Genomic DNA, 19,637 nt, shown 5'->3' on the forward strand with positions numbered 1-19,637 from the left:
GAAAGCTAGAAACATAAAGGGAATAGGGACTATGGAAGGAAAAGACTCTCCAGTGGTGGTGACCTGCAAGGTCTGTGCCATGTTTGTTTTCTTGCCTGAGATCAGCATGGCTTACACGTGCAACAAGTGCAAGTTGATCACGCTGTTGGAATAAAAAGTAAGAGGACTGGAGTGCCGAGTGGAGACCTTCCAGGGAATAAGAGAACAAAAGGAGTTCTTGGACAGAATAGTGGAACTACAGCAGCAAAGTGAAGAACAGAAGCTAGAAGAACAACAGCAAGCTGAGGCAGAAGAGGAAAATGCTGAGGTGAGGAAAAATGAAGTAGAAGATACTCCTTGGAAAAGGGTGACAGAAGCAGAAGAACTAGAAGCCACTCTACACCAGTGGAAGCATTGGAACTATGGAACAGTTTCCAGGTACTTGAGGATCAGACCGGAGGACAGCCTGCAGAGGAAGAATTACAGGGGAACCTGCATGAGAGTGAGCAAGAGGCTAAATATCAGTCAAGCAGAGGCGATGAAACCAAGGCCTACAACAACTAGAGAAGAGTAGTAGTAGTGGGAGACTCCTTGCTGCATGGGATTGAAACCCAAGTATGTTGCAAAGGCCCATGGACTCGCCAGGTATGCAGTCTCCCAGGAGGACAGATTAGAGACATGACTGAAGGGTTGCCTACACTCATAAAGCCCACTGACAGGTATCCCTTTCTTCTCATCCATGTGGGAACAAATGATACTGCCAAGCGGTGCTATGAAGAAATCACGCCAGACTTTGAAGCTTTGGGAAGAAAACTCAAGAACTTTGCGGCCCAGATAGTTAGAGTAGGGATAGAAAGGGAAAGAAAAATACGCCGGGTGAATGACTGGCTATGAAGGTGGTGAGAGATTTGGATTCTGGGACCACAAGCTATACTTCCTGGAAGATGGACTGTTGGCAAGGGATGGGTTGCACCTCACAAGAGATGGGAAGAATGTGTTTGGCCACAGCATGAAGAACTTCATCAGGAGGTCTTTAAACTAAATCCCACAATGGATTTGCTCATGCACCACAATGGAGAGAACAACTCTAATAGTGCCCAATAATAGTCTTCAGAAACATGTAGGAAGAAAGCCAGACTATAAAGCACATGGTCTTCGATGTTTATATATACTAATGCCCAGAGTATGGAAACAAACAGAACAAACTTGAACTCTTAATACAGGAGGGAAATTATGACTTGATAGGTGTAACTGAGACTTGGTGAGATGACTCTCATGACTGGAATACAGCAATTGAAGGATATAACTTGTTCAAAAAGAACAGGAGGAACAGAAAGGGAGGTGGAGTTGCACTATATGTTAAAAATACATATCTCTGCACAGAAATACAGGAGGATGAGCTTGATAGCCCCATTGAGAGCATCTGGGTGAAAATGAATGGAGCAAAGAATAAAAGGAACACGGTGGTCTACTACTGGCCACCCAATCAAGGGGAAGACGAGGATGAAACTTTTGAAAAGCAAATAGTCAATGTTTCAAGGAAGCATGATGTAGTAGTAATGGGGGACTTCCATTTCCCTGATATTTGTTGGGAGACAAATTCTGCAAAACATGGCCCCTCCAAGAGATCCCTGACTTGTGTTGCTGATAACTTCCTCCTATAGAAAGTGGAGGAAGGAACTAGAGGATTGGCTATCCTTGACTTGATCCTAACCTACAGAGATGACTTAGTGGATAAAGTAGCAGTTACGGGAACTCTGGGGGAAAGTGACCATGGTATATTTGAGTTCTTTGTTCTAAAGGAAGCAAAAGCTGAGTGTAGCCAAACATGTATCCTGGATTTTAGGAAAGCCAATTTTAATAAACTCAGAACAATGATAAGTAAGGTCCCATGGCAAGTGACTCTAATGAGAAAAGGTGTCCAAGATGGGTGGGAGTTTTTAAAAAAGGAAATTCTCAAGGCACAATTACAAACAATTCCAACAAGAAAGAAGGCGGAAGACAACAGAAGAAGCCAATGTGGCTTTGCAAAAAGCTTAGGGATAATCTGAAAACAAAAAGGGACACATATAGGAAGTGGAAGAAAGGCCAAGCTACAAAGGAAGAGTACAGGCAGGTAGCACGGAACTGCAGGGATGGTGTCAGGAAGGCTAAAGCTGAGAACAAGCTGAGGTTAGCGAGGGATGCTAAAAGCAACAAAAAGGCTTTCTTCAGATATGTGCATAATAAAAGACAGAGGAAAGAAACGGTAGTTCAGCTATTAAATAAGGATGGCAAAATGATAACAGATGACAAAGAAAAGGCAAAAGTGCTCATTTCCTATTTTGGCTCAGTCTTCTCCTGCTCTTCAAGGACTTGAAAGGTTGTCACAGAGAGGAAAGCCAGGATCTCTTCTCGATCATCCAGAGTGCAGGACATGGAATAATGGGCTCAAGTTACAGGAAGCCAGATTCTGGCTGAATATCAGGAAAAACTTCCTGATTGTTAGAGCAATACAGCAATGGAACCAATTAGCTAGGGAGGTGGTGGGCTCTCCCACACTGGAGGCGTTCAAGATGAGGCTGGACAGCCATCTGTCAGGGATGCTCTGACTTGGATTCCTGCATTGAGCAGGGGGTTGGACTCGATGGTCTTGTAGGCCCCTTCCAACCCTACTATTCTATGATTCCTTATACCAGGTCTAGCCCTGGGTTTTAGGCAGATGCCTTTCACATCACCTGCTACCTGATTCTTTTATGTGGAGATGCCAGGGACTGAATATGGGACATTCTTCATGTAAACATGTGCTCTACCCCTGAACTGTGGGAAATTCATAAGGACTCATTGGACAATAAAAATGCACAGCAGATGCATCCTTTTCAGAAAATCTACACAAACTTGTCTGACCTCAAATATTCATCAGCCATATGTTTACTGCTGAATAATCCCTTAGAAAAGTGGGGCTTATCCCACATAGTCTTACCTTTAGAAGTGTGACCCTTAATCAGCATTCATTTGCCATGCAATTAAAGCAGAACTGATGTGAAGACTGTGGTTGTGGGGAGTTACAAATGTATTCAAAACTGTTCCCAAGTTTGGAGCCAAGAACCTGGAGATTTGGTTTAGGGGTACCATAAACCTTAATGTGAAATGTGACCTGTATTTGGCCCAACTTCAGTTAAAAGAAAATTAATTGCTTTCACCCATGCCTCTGAGGCATAGTCTGTCTAAAAATAAACACCAAAAAAAAAAACAACAACAACCCCTACCTCAACAGCTGGTGCTTCAGATGCAATTCACGCGCCAGCTGCATAAGCTGCCACAAAACCTTTTTTTTAAAGTAAGGTGATAACTTACCTATTTCAGTTATTCGGCCTCCACAATATGCCATTCCTTCTGGAACGTTGCATGTATCTTTTCATACACAGAGCTAGAGTAATTTCAAATAGTAGCTTCACATGTAAAAGCCCATTTTAAACACATATACACAAATTACAGATTTTTAAAAGTTAGAGAGGTTTTTGCACATGAAGGACTTCCGATCTGAAATGAATCGAAGTCTGCATATGCCTGGATGAATTCCAAGTAGTGCTGTGTCTTCTTATCTAAGCCTTCATCTGCATGTTCTCTCAGTGCATGTTTGAGGCATTCTAAATGTTCTAAGTGTAATATCAAACACTCAGTATGTCTCTGAGAGTCTGTTTTCCACTGTGACAGGGGAAGGGGAAGGAGAAGAACAATGACCATCTATGCAAGTGCTGCTGTGTGAGAGAGCTTTTATCCACAGCTCCCTGTGCTGTTCTGGCCATTTCATATCAGCCACCAGCCTTTAAAAAAGCAGGGTTGCACATGCTTCACTATAACCACTTTGGGAGCTATTTCACGCACACACAGTCTTGTTTTTTCAGTGTTTTTCTTTAAGGAACAGTACCAGAGGCAAACATTTCTGAGGTTCATAAAGGGATATATTGTTGTAAGAATGCTCTTGTATTTGAAGGATCCTGCAGTTGGGACTTTGTGCAACAAGTTATATGAAGCTGAAATATGACTGGCTAAAACCCATGAGCCTTTTTGTGATAAGAGTCTTAGTACTTCTATGTCCAATATGGAGCATTCATCATCCCTGTGTAACCACTTCAGTCGATTTGCTTACTTATTGAACTGCAGAGAGGATGGAAGCCTGAAGCTGTTGCCCTGAGACTTACCCATAGGTTGCTGGATAGGGCAGAAACATAGTAATAAAATGAGGCAACGAATTCAAGAATAGCACCATGGAGGACTGCCAGCAATAATAGGGTTAATTGGTACCCATTCAAAAGTAACTGGTTATGCACAATTATTTTTTAAAGAGCATGTTGTATCAATAATTACAGCAGATTTAAAAAAAACACCTTATCCCACCACAAGGTGCTTGAACGTATGCAATAATGTGTTACACTACTTCTGCTAATCAGAGCCTTTACAAATTCCTATAATCACATACACTGAAGGACAATGACCATTAAGGCTTTCTAGTAGCTCAAAATAGGCTGCTTTATATTTCCAGAAAAAGAAAACTAAGAATGGGAAGGAAAGCTTCAGTCATGTCTAACTACATCTTACATCCACTCTCTGACTGGGTCCTCAGATATTTGATGACTGATTTATTTTTTTTTATCCTCTGTTCATTTTTTTTTTTCATTTATCAGACCATTTTCCTTTCTTTCCAAAGGAAGAGAAGCAACAATCATACAAGCCAAACAATTATTTGGCTTCCAAAAAATTCTCATTTCATGTTCATTTATCATTTGATCTTTATCTAATTCCCACTGCCCCAGACCACATTTGGTGAGACAACAGCTGTGTCAAAATATATATTGCTGGAAATAGTGTAACATTGGAGAGTAGGAGATAAGACTTGGACTGGGAAGGCCTGGGCTCACATCTCCAACTCAGCCATGAAAATAGTTATTGTCTCTCAGCTTAGCAAAAGGTGACTGGTTATATGCACAATGATGCTTTGTAAGAGACCATCCTGTATCAATAACCACAGCAGTTTGGGAAAACTAAACCTACCACACAAGTTGTTTAGCATTATGTTCATAACATGCAATCATGTGCTACCATGCCACTACTGCTAATCAGTCTTTTATGAATCCCCAACAGGGTTGTAAGGCTATGAGGTGTGTGTGTGGCGATGGTGGTGGGGGAAGCACATTGCCCTAGGCATCTTGGAGAAAAGGTGAAATTCAAATATAAGAATGATTTTTAGGGGGAGACACTTTCCCACATATGAAAACATGCCCACTATGTAGGGATGCCATAGAAAAAAGCAACAGATTCAAATTAATTCTGATTTCTTTAAAATCGACCTGTGTATTCTGCAGCGGATCAGCTTTTTCTGAGTTGTGCAGATTCTGTGGACCAGTTTTTTACTTTTTGGGGGGTATGTGGGCAAATTCGCACTTGCGCTAATGCACATTTGCCAGAGTGGATCAAAATCCTCATACATCCCTAAAAAAAAATCTGATTCTGTCAAGGAGCTGATGGAATGAAAGATGCCTGATAATCCACAAAACACAGATGAAATAGATTTAACAAAGTCCACCATTTTGTTCACACAGGGGCCAACCACCTGCCCACGGGAATCCCACAAGCAAGACATGAGTGCAACCATTTTTGTGAACTGCCCAGAGAGCTTCGGCTATTGGGCAGTATAGAAATGAAATAATGAAATAAACCACAGCCTCCTGCCCCTGTTCCCCAGCAACTGATGTACATACTTCCTCCGATACTGGAGGTAATATATAGCCATCAGGACTAGAAGCCATTGACAGCCTTCTCCTCCAGAAATTTGTCTAATCACCTTTTAAAGCCATCCAAATTGGTGGTCATCACTACGTTTTATGGTAGCAAATTCTATAATTGAACTATGCACTGTGCAAAGCATGTTTACTCACTAAAGTCTCAATTAAATGGAGCTTACACTCTAGTAAGGGCATTTAGGACTATAGCCTAAAGCACAGTACACATAAACAAATGCCATTTCAAACAATGTGAATGCTTTCCTTTGCAAGAAACATATCCATTCTAGTAACTAACAATAATGGTAGGAAGACAGGTTGGTATATGCCAGCTTTTCCCAACCTGGTGTGCTCCAGGTAATTTGGACTACAACTTCCTGATCATTGGCCACACTGGCAAGAGCTGACGGGAGTTGAAGTCCAAAACATCTAGAAGGAAATAGGTTGGGGAAGGCTGGTATGTGGTAATATTTTGATGCAGTAGCATACACTGACAGTTTTCTGATCTGAGGTGGCCTCATTAAGCATGTACCACAATCCTAAACATATTGCACCTTTAATTATGACTTCATTTTCAGCCTTTTAAACATTGATACAAGAACATAACTCTTACTAGCAAATACTGGCAGAGCAACTTCTAGTCAATTCTGGTGAGTGAAAGAAGCTCATTTAATTTCCTATGAATAAATGCAAGAAAAAATCCCTATAAATAAAATGCAAAATCCAAAGGGAAAAACTCAATAAACATGTACACATCTGTAGCTAAAGAAACAAGGATGAATACTTAAGTGATGTAAAGACTTTTGGCATACACTGTTCAAATGATTATGCCAGTTATCAACCTTGTTTAAAAATTAAGCTGATCATATGCTTTACAGAGCAGTTACAAGCAGAGGAAGCCAACTACTTTGATCTTCTCCCTCCCAACTTTCAGGTGACTAGCTTTATTCCTGGTAATTCTAAGAAAAACTTATTTTTTTAAAAAAAGATGATGGGATGGGATGGTCAGAAGACAAATGGGCATGAATGTCAGTTTTTTATTGGTATATTTCACACAGGTATGAAACCCCCCTAAAATGCTAGGAAATCATTCTAAAACTTGGGGAATAATAATCACTTGGATTAATTCATATATGTTTGAAAATATAGATGAATATGTCTCCATATAATGTGGAGACACAGTAAAATGTTGTACTAACAAAGCAAAAGAATTTTCATGGCTTCTTGATTCACAGTTGACAACATGAAGATCAAACTTCCCCACTTACCTATGCTTGGAGCCTTATTGCAGGCATGAGCACCTTGTGGCCCTCCAGATGTTTTCACCTACAACTTACATCGGCCCTAGCTAGCATGGCCAATGGTGAGGCATGGTGGGAGTTGTAGCTCTCCAAATGTTTTGGCCTCCAAGGTGCCCACCCCTGCATTGGTAACTAAACCTCAAGGCATTTCTCAGCACTGCCACTATTAGGGGGACTGTAGAGCCAAAAGTGAACCAGCAAGGCTGTGATGGTTCAGCAACTGTTCCCATTGTGGGGGAAATAATGTTTACTAGCATTCAAATCAGCTTTGAAATCAGCATTCAAAGCTTGTCAACTGATGTTTGCCCTAGCACAGCAACTAAATCCATCCCAAAGAAAAAGAAATGCAAGAAAGCCAAGTGGCTGTCTGATGAGGCTTTACAAGTAGCTGACGAAAGAAGGGAAGCGAAAAGCAAGGGAGAAAGGGGAAGATATACCCAACTGAATGCAGAGTTCCAGAGAATAGCAAGGAGAGACAAGAAGGCCTTCTTAAATGAACAATGCAAAGAAATCGAGGAAAACAATAGAATGGGAAAGACTAGAGATCTCTTCAAGAAAATTGGAGACCTCAAGGGAACGTTTTGTGCAAAGACAGGCATGATAAAGGACAAAGAAGGCAGGGACCTAACAGAAGCAGATGAGATTAAGAAGAGGTGGAAAGAATACACAGAAGAACAATACAGGAAAGATCTTAATGTCCCTGATAGCCATGATAGTGCGGTCAGTGAACTTGAGCCGGACATCCTAGAGAGTGAAGTCAAATGGGCCTTAGGAAGCATTGCTAACAACAAAGCTAGCGGAGATGACAGTATTCCAGCTGAGGTATTTAAAATCCTAAAAGATGATGCTGTTAAAGTGCTGCACTCAATATGCCAACAAATTTGGAACACTCAACAGTGGCCACAAGACTGGAAAAGGTAGTTTACATCCCAATTCCAAAGAAGGGCAACGCCAAAGAGTGTTCAAACTACCGCACCATTGTGCTCATTTCACATGCCAGGAAAGTTATGCTCAAAATCCTACAAGCTAGACTTCAGCAGTATGTGAACCAAGAACTACCGGAAGTACAAGCGGGGTTTCGAAGAGGCAGAGGAACTAGAGATCAAATCGCCAACATTCGCTGGATCATGGAGAAAACAAGAGAATTCCAGAAAAACGTCAATTTCTGCTTCATTGACTACGCTAAAGCCTTTGATTGTGTGGATCACAACAAACTGTGGCAAATTCTTAAAGAGATGGGAGTACCAGATCACCTTACCTGTCTCCTGGGAAACCTGTACGAGGGTCAAGAAGCAACAGTAAGAACCGGACATGGAACAACCGATTGGTTCCAAATTGGGAAAGGAGTACAACAAGGCTGTATATTGTCGCCCTGCTTATTTAATTTATATGCAGAGTACATCATGAGAAACGCCGGGTTGGATGAATCACAGGTCGGAATTAAGACTGCCAGGAGAATTATCAACAACTTCAGGTACGCAGACGATACCACCCTAATGGCAGAAAGCGAAGAGGATCTAAAGAGCCTCTTGTTGAGGGTGAAAGTGAAGACTGCAAAAGCTGGTTTGAAACTCAACATTAAAAAAAACTAAGATCATGGCATCTGGCCCCATCACTTCCTGGCATATAGAAGGGGAAGAAATGGAAGCAGTGACAGATTTTACTTTCTTGGGCTCCAAGATCACTGCAGACGGTGACTGTAGCCATGAAATTAAAAGATGCTTGCTCCTTGGGAGGAAAGCTATGGCAAACCTAGACAGCATAGTAAGAAGCAGAGACATCACCTTGCTGACAAAGGTTCGTATAATCAAAGCTATGGTTTTCCCAGTAGCAACGTATGGCTGCGAGAGCTGGACTATAAGGAAGGCTGAGCGCTGAAGAATTGATGCCTTCGAACTGTGGTGCTGGAGAAGACTTTTACGAGTCCCCTGGACTGCAAGGAGGTCAAATCAGTCAGTCCGAAAGGAAATCAACCCTGACTGCTCATTGGAAGGACAGATACTGAAGCTGAAGCTCCAATATTTTGGCCACCTAATGCGAAGAGAAAACTCCCTGGAAAAGACCCTGACGCTGGGAAAGACTGAAGGCAAAAGAAGAAGGGGGCGGCAGAGGATGAGATGGCTAGATAGCATCACTGATGCAATGAATATGAACTTGAGCACACTCTGGGAGAGAGCGCAGGACAGGAAGGCCTGGCGTGCTATGGTCCATGGGGTCACGAAGAGTCAGACACGACTTAATGACTGAACAACAACAACCTCCTTTGTTGATGTGGTGGTAGATGTGTTGTAGTCCAGGCATCTGTGCTGGATGGTCCCTGCTACACAACTGCGAAGTTCATCACATGTCCTTTTCTGCCTACCCATGTGTCCGGAGTGTCTTGCTATATGAAACTTACCTCTAGAAACATTCTTCAGAACCTGAGCAGTGATATCCTCTGGCACAATAAAAAAGAGGTCTCTTTCTATATAGCATGTCTCTTCTCCAATAACACTTCTGTCTTTTATCAGTGCATCAGTGTGGTGAAGTGGTGAGAATGTTTGACTCGGAACATTTCTGTCTAATTTACTACATAGGATTATCATCAGGATAAAATAGTTGGGGGGAGGTAAATATTGCATTATGGATCTTTTTTGATTAGCCAACTTGTGCCTCCAGATCAAATGCAATGGCAGTTTAAATTTATTTATAAATTTTCTGACATGTATTCATTATTTTTTCTTATATGTCATGAAAAAGAAAGAAATGGATCCTCCATGCCCCCCCCCAAAAATAAATTCACTGCAGGATTTGTGTTCTCCAAATTGGCTGGGTTGACACAAGTAGGGAATGCTCATGTCTGCTGCACCATGTATACACATGCAGGTCAACACACCACACACAGCATAAAGTTGCACTGTTGTACAAGGACTCCAGCAAATTTTCAAGATTGTGCTACTGTTGCAGACACAGATGGAAATGATTGGGAGAAACAGAGGAAGAATTATAGGTTGAAGAGAACCTGTGACTCCTTTCACACAACCCCCATATACAGTTTTTAGAACAAACAGATGGGAGGATCTTGCATATCCTCCATCCTTATACCTTTCTCTCACAATCCATCACAAGTCTTCTCAATGTGAGTCTCATACAGGGAGACCTTCCCTAGGGAAATAACTGACTGTGGCTTGAACACATTCTGTAAAGTAATGCCCTTCTTGAAATCACAGTAAAATATATGGGGTGTTGCACAAAAGTGCTGGTTGGTAGACCACATTCCTCATCTAGTTGAGGTCTTCCATGCTTCTCAACAGAAAAATATGGTAAAGGATTTGAGTCATCTGTACCCATAAGAATCATTACAGCATTCTGGGTAAAAGTTGGTTATGAGAGTCTTTATTTTGCAAACTATACATAAACATGAAAGAAAGAAAGAAAGAAAGAAAGAAAGAAAGAAAGAAAGAACTGCAGTATACTTTAATGTTACATAAGATAATCATTAAATTTGGTATTAAACCTATTGAAATCAGATGCAAAGAAGAAACCAATTTTTCTTTCAATTAACTGCAGATAAAAATCAGGGAAAACATTAATGCCCAGTTGAAATTAAACAACTGCTTGCATAATATTACACATGTTCTTTCAATTTTATTATGGCACAAAGCCACAGGTCTGATATGAATGAAGGTAGTGGAGTTCCAAAACGTCTACACAATTAATTAACATGCTAACCATAAATACAGTGATTAAAATAATTTTCTCTACAGTCAAATTTTGAATGCAACTCTACTTAAGAATTATAATGCATTCTACATGGTAATTACATAATAATGGGGTGAGGGAGAAAATAACCTATTTCTCCATTCCAGCAGCAGTACCTATATTCATATTAATTTTTGATTTTGATGCTCGGCTATTGCCTAATAATCTTATGTTGGTATCCATGCTATAAATCTTCCTATTTCTATTTTGCAAGGCACCTTACAGTAACTCCTCTAAAGTTTTGAATTAGTAACAGAAAAGAACATGAATTAGGAGAGAGATACAAAATTAGTTTACGTTGGAAAACTAAATAGCCACAGTTAGGGGTTCGAAAGCATTTCTTGGGGCAAATGTCATTATTCTCAAGTATGGTAATATATAAACACACTCTTTATGCAAAGTTTTCCCATTAACATATGTTAAACTAATGTTGTGGTTAGAACGCTATAGAAATAAAGGTAAAATAATCAGGCCGCCTGCACACATAACAAGCTTCTGTGATTTTGACATGAATATAAAAGAAATGAGAACAAAAGGACAACAAAACTTCAGATTTGCAGAATCTATACTTGTCCGGGTTTACTGCATTTAAAACATCATTTCAAGATTCTAGTAATTTCAAAGTCAAAAACATAACAGTTGCAAACACAAAGGAGGATCTGACACATCTTCTACAGTCACAGCTTCTCCACTCCTCTGGTAAATAATAAGCTGACGACATGTTATGTCCTTAATCAAACTTTCCTTATCCTGCCCATGCATATTTTGAAAAAAAGTCCATATGGTCTAAATCACTGCTAAAGTTTAAGTTGCTTTGCTTATAACAGAGCACCTTCTGGAAGCAGCTGTACACACACATTCCAAAACGGAAGACGTCTTTTCATGGAAGGTTTTAAGTTTGGTTGTCCTTATGATTATCTGCACATTAAGGTTTTTTTTAGTAGCACACACACGGTTCTTTCTTCAGGCTAGACTCCAGTGTGTTTTCTTCTGCTCGATGGCATATAAAAACAACACATAACATAATGATTTTCATTTAAACAAAGAAAGTCTATGACTCCAGCTGCAATATTTCAAATAATCATACAAAATATACATGTTGTTTAGAATCCTTTTGACCTTTGAAGGTATAGGAAATTTCTGGGCTATCATCTTGTAAATTTTAGAAATAGACAATTTAGTCACAGCTAAAAACATCAAATATATCCTTCATGGTCATCGTCATCATCATCATCTTCATCCTCATCATCATCTTCAATTTCATCTTCATCATTCATCATATCTTCATCCTCATCATCTGTCCATTCATGGAAATCACCACTGGCAAAGTCACCTGATGTCTCTAAATCAACAGCTAAGAAAAATATAGTTATGTTACTATGTGTCAAGTCTTGCTTGCAGTATTATTTAATTTCACCTTTCTACAGTTAAGGTAATTAATATTGTTGTAGGACTTCTGGAAGCTACATGTTGAGGCCCTATCCTCCACTGAGTTGAAAAACCTAACCAATTGAAAGTTTGGGGTGAGGGGAAGTGTGAATTGTTGCTTCTAATATGCCTGTTTTGAAAGCAAGTGTTATTTATGAGTTAACTGAGGGAATGCAGATGGCCACCAACTTGGATGGCTTTAAAAGGGAATTATACAAATCATGGAGGATAAGGTTATCAATGGCTATTAGTCATGATGGCTATATATTACTTCCAGTATCAGAAGCAGTATGCATCTGAATACCAGTTGCTGGAGAAAACAAGTAGGAGAGTCCTACTGAATTCATACCCTCCTTGTGGCCTTCCCATGATCATCTGGTTGGCCACTGTGTGAACAGAGGCCTTTGGTCTGATCTAGCATGACTCTTTTTGTGTTCAGAAGAATAGCCAACAGGATACACTCTGGTTATAGAATCTGACCATAAAGATTATCAGATTCGGGGGGAGGAGAGGTGGCTCTTTCTTATTCCTAATCCAAGTAATAGGAAGATTTCTGCAACTTACCACAGTCTGCAGCACCATGTGTTCTGGATCCAGTTACCTCATTACCATATCTGTCAACACACCAGCATTGCCCTGCACTTCCATGGCACTGAGTTGGTTTGTAGTACCCGTCTTCATCACATAAAGGGATATACTGCCCTGTGCGATATAGAAAACCATTAGCAAGAACAAACAGCCAATTGTGCAGCATAAATGCTCTGACTTCAACCAAGCAACATATGAAAAAACTTAGAGTTGTTGAGATGTACTTAGTCTTTCATCCTCAGGCAAGCACTCTTACTCCTAAAGTTACAATAAATATCAAACCAGTTTCCTATGACTAATCATAAAAAGTCTCTGATCCAGCAGATAAGGAATAGTCCATACCCTCTTTTTTGTTGATCTACAGAGACTTAATTCATATTATACTTTTTTATTTTGTTAAGGCATATTAAAATAGGGAGAAGACTCTCTGGAAGAGGAAGACTTCATATTAGTTGCCATACGAGAGTAACGATGGTATAGGAAATGGGTCAAAGAAAGAAAAAAACAACAACTCTAATGGAATGTGGACAGGGACTACAAATTGTGAAGAAACCAGTTACCCCCTCAACTGTGTTTGGGTCATTTCATTGCCCTGTTCAGACTCTAGTTAACTGGGAGTTCTGTCAACCCATTAGAAGTCTCAGTCTCTCACTATCCCTTGACAGTCCCCTTCACCACTGGGAGAAAGTAAGCTCTGGTCCATGCTGAATAATATTTAATTAAATGCTGTATCTCTGTGATGCCCTATCGCTCCCCAGAAAGAAGAGGGGGTTATTTTACAGTGTCAGGGAAATACCTTATCCAGATAAATATAGTACAGTGTGGACCATATGTTATTTGAGACTTCTCTCTGGCAAGTCATATCTTAACAGGCCCTTTGTGACACTAGGACAGCAGTCATTCTCTGATCTTATGCTCAGACATCAGGCTCAAACACATACACCACACATGCATACTAAGGGCTGGATTCTGACTCAGTCATGCTGAAATCAATGGGATTTTGGTTAGTCATGATTAAATAGTCCACTGATTTAATGGGTCTATTCTATGTATTTATTATTTCTAAAATTTATATCCTACCTTTCCTCCAAGCAGCTCAAGGCAGCAGACTTAATCCCCCTCTCATTTTATCCTCAATCTGCATGGCCAAGTGGGGACTTGAATCTAGGTCCTCCTGCCTGGATCTAGCCCATTATTTTTAATAATTCTTTAATAACTACTATGTTCAGATGTAATACATTGCTGCTTTATATCTATGTCCATATCATGGCATCTGGCCCCATCACTTCCTGGCATATAGAAGGGGAAGAAATGGAAGCAGTGACAGATTTTACTTTCTTGGGCTCCAAGATCACCGCAGACAGTGACTGTAGCCATGAAATTAAAAGACGCTTGCTCCTTGGGAGGAAAGCTATGGCCAACCTAGACAGCATAGTAAGAAGCAGAGACATCACCTTGCCGACAAAGGTCCGTCTAATCAAAGCTATGGTTTTCCCAGTAGTAATGTATGGCTGTGAGAGCTGGACTATAAGGAAGGCTGAGCGCCGAAGAATTGATGCTTTCGAACTGTGGTGCTGGAGAAGACTCTTACGAGTCCCCTGGACTGCAAGGAGGTCAAATCAGTCCATCCTAAAGGAAATCAACCCTGAGTGCTCATTGGAAGGACAGATAATGAAGCTGAAGCTCCAATATTTTGGCCACCTAATGCGAAGAGAAAACTCCCTGGAAAAGACCCTGATGCTGGGAAAAACTGAAGGCAAAAGGAGAAGGGGACAGCAGAGGATGAGATGGCTAGATAGCATCACGGATGCAATGAATATGAACTTGAGCACGCTCCGGGAGAGAGCGCAGGACAGGAAGGCCTGGCGTGCTATGGTCCATGGGGTCACGAAGAGTCGGACACGACTGAACGACTGAACAACAACAACAACATCTATGTCCATGTATGTATAATCTCAACAAGAAGTTACGGAATCATAAGCAAACCTGTGTAAACTGTATACACTAAAAAGGATTTCTGGAATTGCTAATAGATGCTATAATGTAGCAGGACTGCAATACTTAGTCAATTACTTTGTTAGAGTAACTTTTTTGATTTAGAATATTGCTTTCATTGATATGCAAATTAATCAACTATGACTTTTTAAAATGGGTGATACTTCTATAATATAGCAATTATAACATGTAAGGGTATATAATATAAAAATGTCTTGTTTTCATCATGCAGTTTGACTTAAATGTGACAATAGCCTTGTATGTTCCTTCTAAGAGTGGTACATCAAATTAACTGTCCTCCAGAACATCTCTTGAAATGTATTAAGTAAATCAGAATAAGAACTCCACTTATTTTAAGTACCATAGCACATGTTACAATTTATTTTGTTATTGTTATGCAAATGTTTAAATTCAATAATTATTCACAAAAGAGATTTGCAGGAAATATTAGAAGGAACATTTAGAGCCAGATGTTATTTTATCACTGTATTATCTAGACCTTCTTTTCAAAGTGTCTTCTTTGAACTATAAAAATGGACATTCTAGTAGTATAATAAAACAGATGTAATATCTTGGATCTGATAAGGTAATAAAACTAACTTTAATAGCTTTCAAAGACTTTATAAATTCTGTTACTGAAATTTACTTTGGTCTATAATTTTAGGATTCATATTGATTTTGTGTTGTGGTTTCAATAGGGTTATTTATGTAAGCAATAAAAGCTTCAAAAGAATGATCTATGACTTACCTAGGAGCTTCTTTCCTCCTTGCTGTTTCTGAATGTTGCTGAGCTCTGTCTGGCAAGGTGGGTCTAGAATGACATCAGACATGTTAAACTTTAGTTATGCTTGAGAACTTAGGAATGGATTGTTCAGTCTACAGTTTAATTTCAAGTATATGATTGAAAATGACTTGCTTTCACTGGCTGTGATTTGTGAGCCAGTCATTACAATAAGAATGTAAAAAATATTTTAATGCATTAGACCAAAGGTGTCTCTAGCCAGTATTCTGATTCCATTCGTGATCATCCAAATGCTTCTGTGAAGTTCATAAGCAACTGATGATGGTGACAGCCATAATTTCTTGTTCACTCCTACCATCTGGTAATCGAAGATGTATGCTCTTTGACCCAGGTATGCAGGACAATCACCATCTGGTATACATACTCTTCTTTAACTTCTCTAGTACGGCTTAAACTATCAATGTTAGTTAGCATCAATACATCTTGTGGATAATGAAACTCATACATTAATTATTCTATTAGGTGAAATGTATTTACCTCTGTGTGTACGCGCTTATCCAAACTATTACCTGTTTCAGAAGCAACAGAAGGCTTTCAAAATACAGGTAATTCATCTCTGAGTAATTCTACAGCATTCTGAGAAAAATACACCATATCTAGTACCTACTATCAAGCTGGTAAAAATGTTTGACAAATGACATTTTTAACAAATTCCACAAGCAGTAATTCTACGGGCCTGTTTACACAATTGCCACAACCCATGGGCTGTTTTAATTTCTAATTTAGATTCTAATTCATTATTAGAAGATGAAATCAAATTATTATAAAACAGCTATAAACAGCATCATTTTTTAAAACTTAGTGTGCCTCTTTTTATACTGGGCGGGCAGTGCCAACGCAAACTCTCCCACTATCTGAGGCGGGAAAGCAGGCACCCTGCCCTTGGCGGCCATTGCCACCGCCACCCCCTTCCTCCCCTCATCTTTTCCCTTTCACTCCACCCATCCCATCAGTCTCCCTCCTTGCCTGCCTGACTGGTCTGCCTCCCTCCTGACCCCCCCCCACTTGTTCAGTATCTCCCCTTGCCAGCCTTCCCGGTTGGTCTCCCTTCTCCCCCGCCCCCACCATATTGCTGCCACTGCTGCCCGCTCTGCAGGGTGTCCAAACTCTCTGAAGAGCTGTGTCAGCTGGAAAAGCAGGTGTCCAAAGGACACCCCTCCTCTCATAATGCCTGGCTCTAAGGAAGGACCTCCCAAGCCAGGCATTTGGGTGTGGCCACCTCTCTGAAAAGCCACGCTGGCCGCTTTTCCTGCTGATGCAGCTCTTCAGTGAAGTGGCCACACCCAACTGCCTGGCTCGAGGGTCCTTCCGTAGCTGGCTCATTCTCAGAGGATCTGCAGAGTGGGCAGCAGTGGGTGGGAAGGGAGTGGGAGACACAGAAGTGTTGTTGTTGACAGCAGCCACAAAGGGAGGGAGCGCAACAGCAGCAAGTCCTCCTGGTGCGTCTGTGTGTGTGGGGTGGGGAGGTGAGCATGCAGTTCACTATTCCTCCCACTCCACTGCTTGAGGTGGGGGCTTCACCCATCTTCATGGGAGGGCCAGCCCTATGGGTGGGATCAAAAGAGTCCCTTGCACAAACGTAAGGCATTTCGACTTGCACATGGGGGGTGGGGGAAACTCAGCTTTCTATAATTTTTCCTTCCAAATGCAGCTCCCCATGCCGCATCCCATCTTCTTCTACAGCATCTGCTGCCCATCAGGGATTTACTTTTCAGGGGCTGCAGTGGGAAGCAGGAGAAGCCCTACTGCATGAGCGTGACTTCTTTTGTAGTTATCTGGATCCTGCTGGCTGTATTTTTCACAGTCCCTGAAAAAATTAAATCCTATTTGTATTTTTCCCCATGACCTTTTATAAGATTCTAAAAACAAAAACAAACTACAGGGGTTAGATATCAATCATCAATATTTTCATGTTATTATAGCCTTCTACCTTGCTGCCTCTGGAAGCAGTAGCACCACTCATTGTTAGATATCAAACTGTCCTTGTAAGTGTCGCAAGAATTGAAGAATGTGTTGGTGCACTGCTCATTCTTGTCAAGGTAAATGCTTCCAAGCTCTGACTGGTCCAATAGCAGGTCATAGTTCGTATCAAGCCTGTTAAACATCCAGCCAAGGGAGTCCTTGCAAATTGGCAAAATACTGGTATCAAATCCTAAGAGGCAGAAACACAAAAGTAATCAGATAAAACAGAAAGGCACAGCTGGCACTCAGCTCAGCCAAACCAAGCAAGCTCCTTTGTCATGGAAACAGCTTTACAAGATACCACTCAAATATGTAAACAATGTATGTTGCTGATTAGCGTGTAAAAGTAACATGCTAATGGCATAAAAACAAGAGTAAATGAATCTGTTACTTGATAAACCATTTCATCTGAAGACACACAACAAAATATGCTTATTTCCAAATTATATACATGCAACAGTGGGACAGAATTCCTGCACCCTGACTTTGATAATGTTAACATCCAGAAAACAAGAAACAGCCGAGTTAAGGCCACAGAGAATAACAACCCTGGATGACAGATAGGATTACATGAAATTGGTGAGAAGGGAAGGCTGAAGGCCAGCTAGAGAGAAAGTAGCCTAGGGAAAAGTAGTGTGCCCCTTTCACTTTGCCTGCATACTCAGAAAGGTATGCCTAGCTTCTCTCTTGCTAATTAGCTCTCAGGCGATTCAAACCAAGGAGGGATGAACTGGTTAAAGCTGGCCTTGACTAGGCAGGGGGACAGGGAGACCAGATTCAAGCGATCACAGAGGAGAAAATAAGCCATGGTGGCTTATTTCTCCTGCCATGCATGCCAGGGGGATTTGCTTGATTACCCTTGCTGGTGCAGCTTGCTGTGTCATGTGAACCTGGCGAGGGCGGCTTGTTGCCATAGTTAACAGTTAACATAGTTAACATAGCGACAAGCCACCCAGAACCCACAGGCCATTTCAGGGTTCTGGCGTAGCTTATTAACAATGGCAACAAGCCACCCTTGCTGGATTCGCATGACACGGCAAGCAACACCAGCAAGGATAATTATGCAAATCCCCCAGGCATGTGACCGGCACCACGACAGGGGAAATAAGCCAACATGGCTTATTTCCCCCTCCGTAATTGTGCAGGCAGGCCCAGAGAAAAGGGAGAAGATCAGGAAAATGGTTGCCTCTGAGGAGAGTGAAAGGGGTAGAATGGAGGACAAGCCTCTTGCAATTGTAGCTCAGAAGGGAAGCACACTTCTTATATCTCCTTTGTCCATTTTAAGATTGAGGAATGAGGCATTGTCTGCAAATTATGGGATACTTGTAAAAAGCCCTGGGTGCTTTTTTTTTCTGTAGAGGAAAAGATATAGGAGCCCCATACTTTTTCCTATGCTGGTGGGGAAGGAAGCAGCCAGAAGGACTTTGATTGGGAAAATGGTCCACAAGGAAAGGAATAAAATCTCCTTCCCACGCTGCTGCTCCAATCAAGATGGCACCCCTGCCACTGCCTTTCAATAATCAACTAAAAACATACCAAGACAACATCCATGTGTCTCCTGCATCTCATCTAGTTTGACCAAACATAACTGACTACTTAGAACACAAAGCGCCTTCTGGGCCTCTGGCATCTGTTACTTATTGAGAAGTAGACATTATTAATAAACTGTCATATAAGACATATTGTAGCTTTTGGAAATGTTCTGTTTTAGCAATACCAACAGGAAAATATTTCAGGTAACATTTTACTGTTTTCATATAATATTGAGAAACTGCAAATACTGTAGAAGAAACATATTGTAGGCTAATCCCCAAATTTGTTTTAGGCCATGCAGACATCAAGCTGTGTTGTCACAAGCTGAGCAAGTCATATATGCTGGTACCTCACCATGCCAAACATCAATCCATGCAAATTTTAGTGGGTGGTGTTGGCATGCACAGTAGGGTGTCCATTTGTCCTACTCTACAGAAGGCAGTCCTCTATTTGAGGGTGTCCTCTATTTGAAGGGCTGTCCAGTTCAAGTCTGGTTTCAAGATAAAGAACCATAACAAGGGAGAGCACAGGTTTTGAAGTTGCCCA

The 19,637-nt window shown here is 40.9% G+C and overlaps 1 protein-coding gene across 1 annotated transcript in view; it reads right to left on the reverse strand.

Moving 5' to 3' along the window:
• Window positions 1-10,390: 10,390 nt before the first annotated feature.
• SPOCK3 (SPARC (osteonectin), cwcv and kazal like domains proteoglycan 3) overlaps window positions 10,391-19,637 on the reverse strand; it is a 224,992-nt gene continuing 215,745 nt past the window's right edge. Inside the window, exons 8-11 of the mRNA XM_084856398.1 lie at window positions 17,527-17,748; window positions 15,543-15,605; window positions 12,776-12,913; window positions 10,391-12,137 (exon numbers count right to left, since the gene is read on the reverse strand). Of these exons, the coding sequence (XP_084712524.1) occupies window positions 11,980-12,137; window positions 12,776-12,913; window positions 15,543-15,605; window positions 17,527-17,748 (581 nt within the window). The 3' untranslated portion in view covers window positions 10,391-11,979. The remainder of the gene's footprint in view (window positions 12,138-12,775; window positions 12,914-15,542; window positions 15,606-17,526; window positions 17,749-19,637) is intronic.

The sequence above is a fragment of the Heloderma suspectum genome, chromosome 5, assembly GCF_057233095.1.
Source record: "Heloderma suspectum isolate Gila_16-S chromosome 5, 16-S_ref, whole genome shotgun sequence".
Classification (NCBI taxonomy): domain Eukaryota; kingdom Metazoa; phylum Chordata; class Lepidosauria; order Squamata; family Helodermatidae; genus Heloderma; species Heloderma suspectum.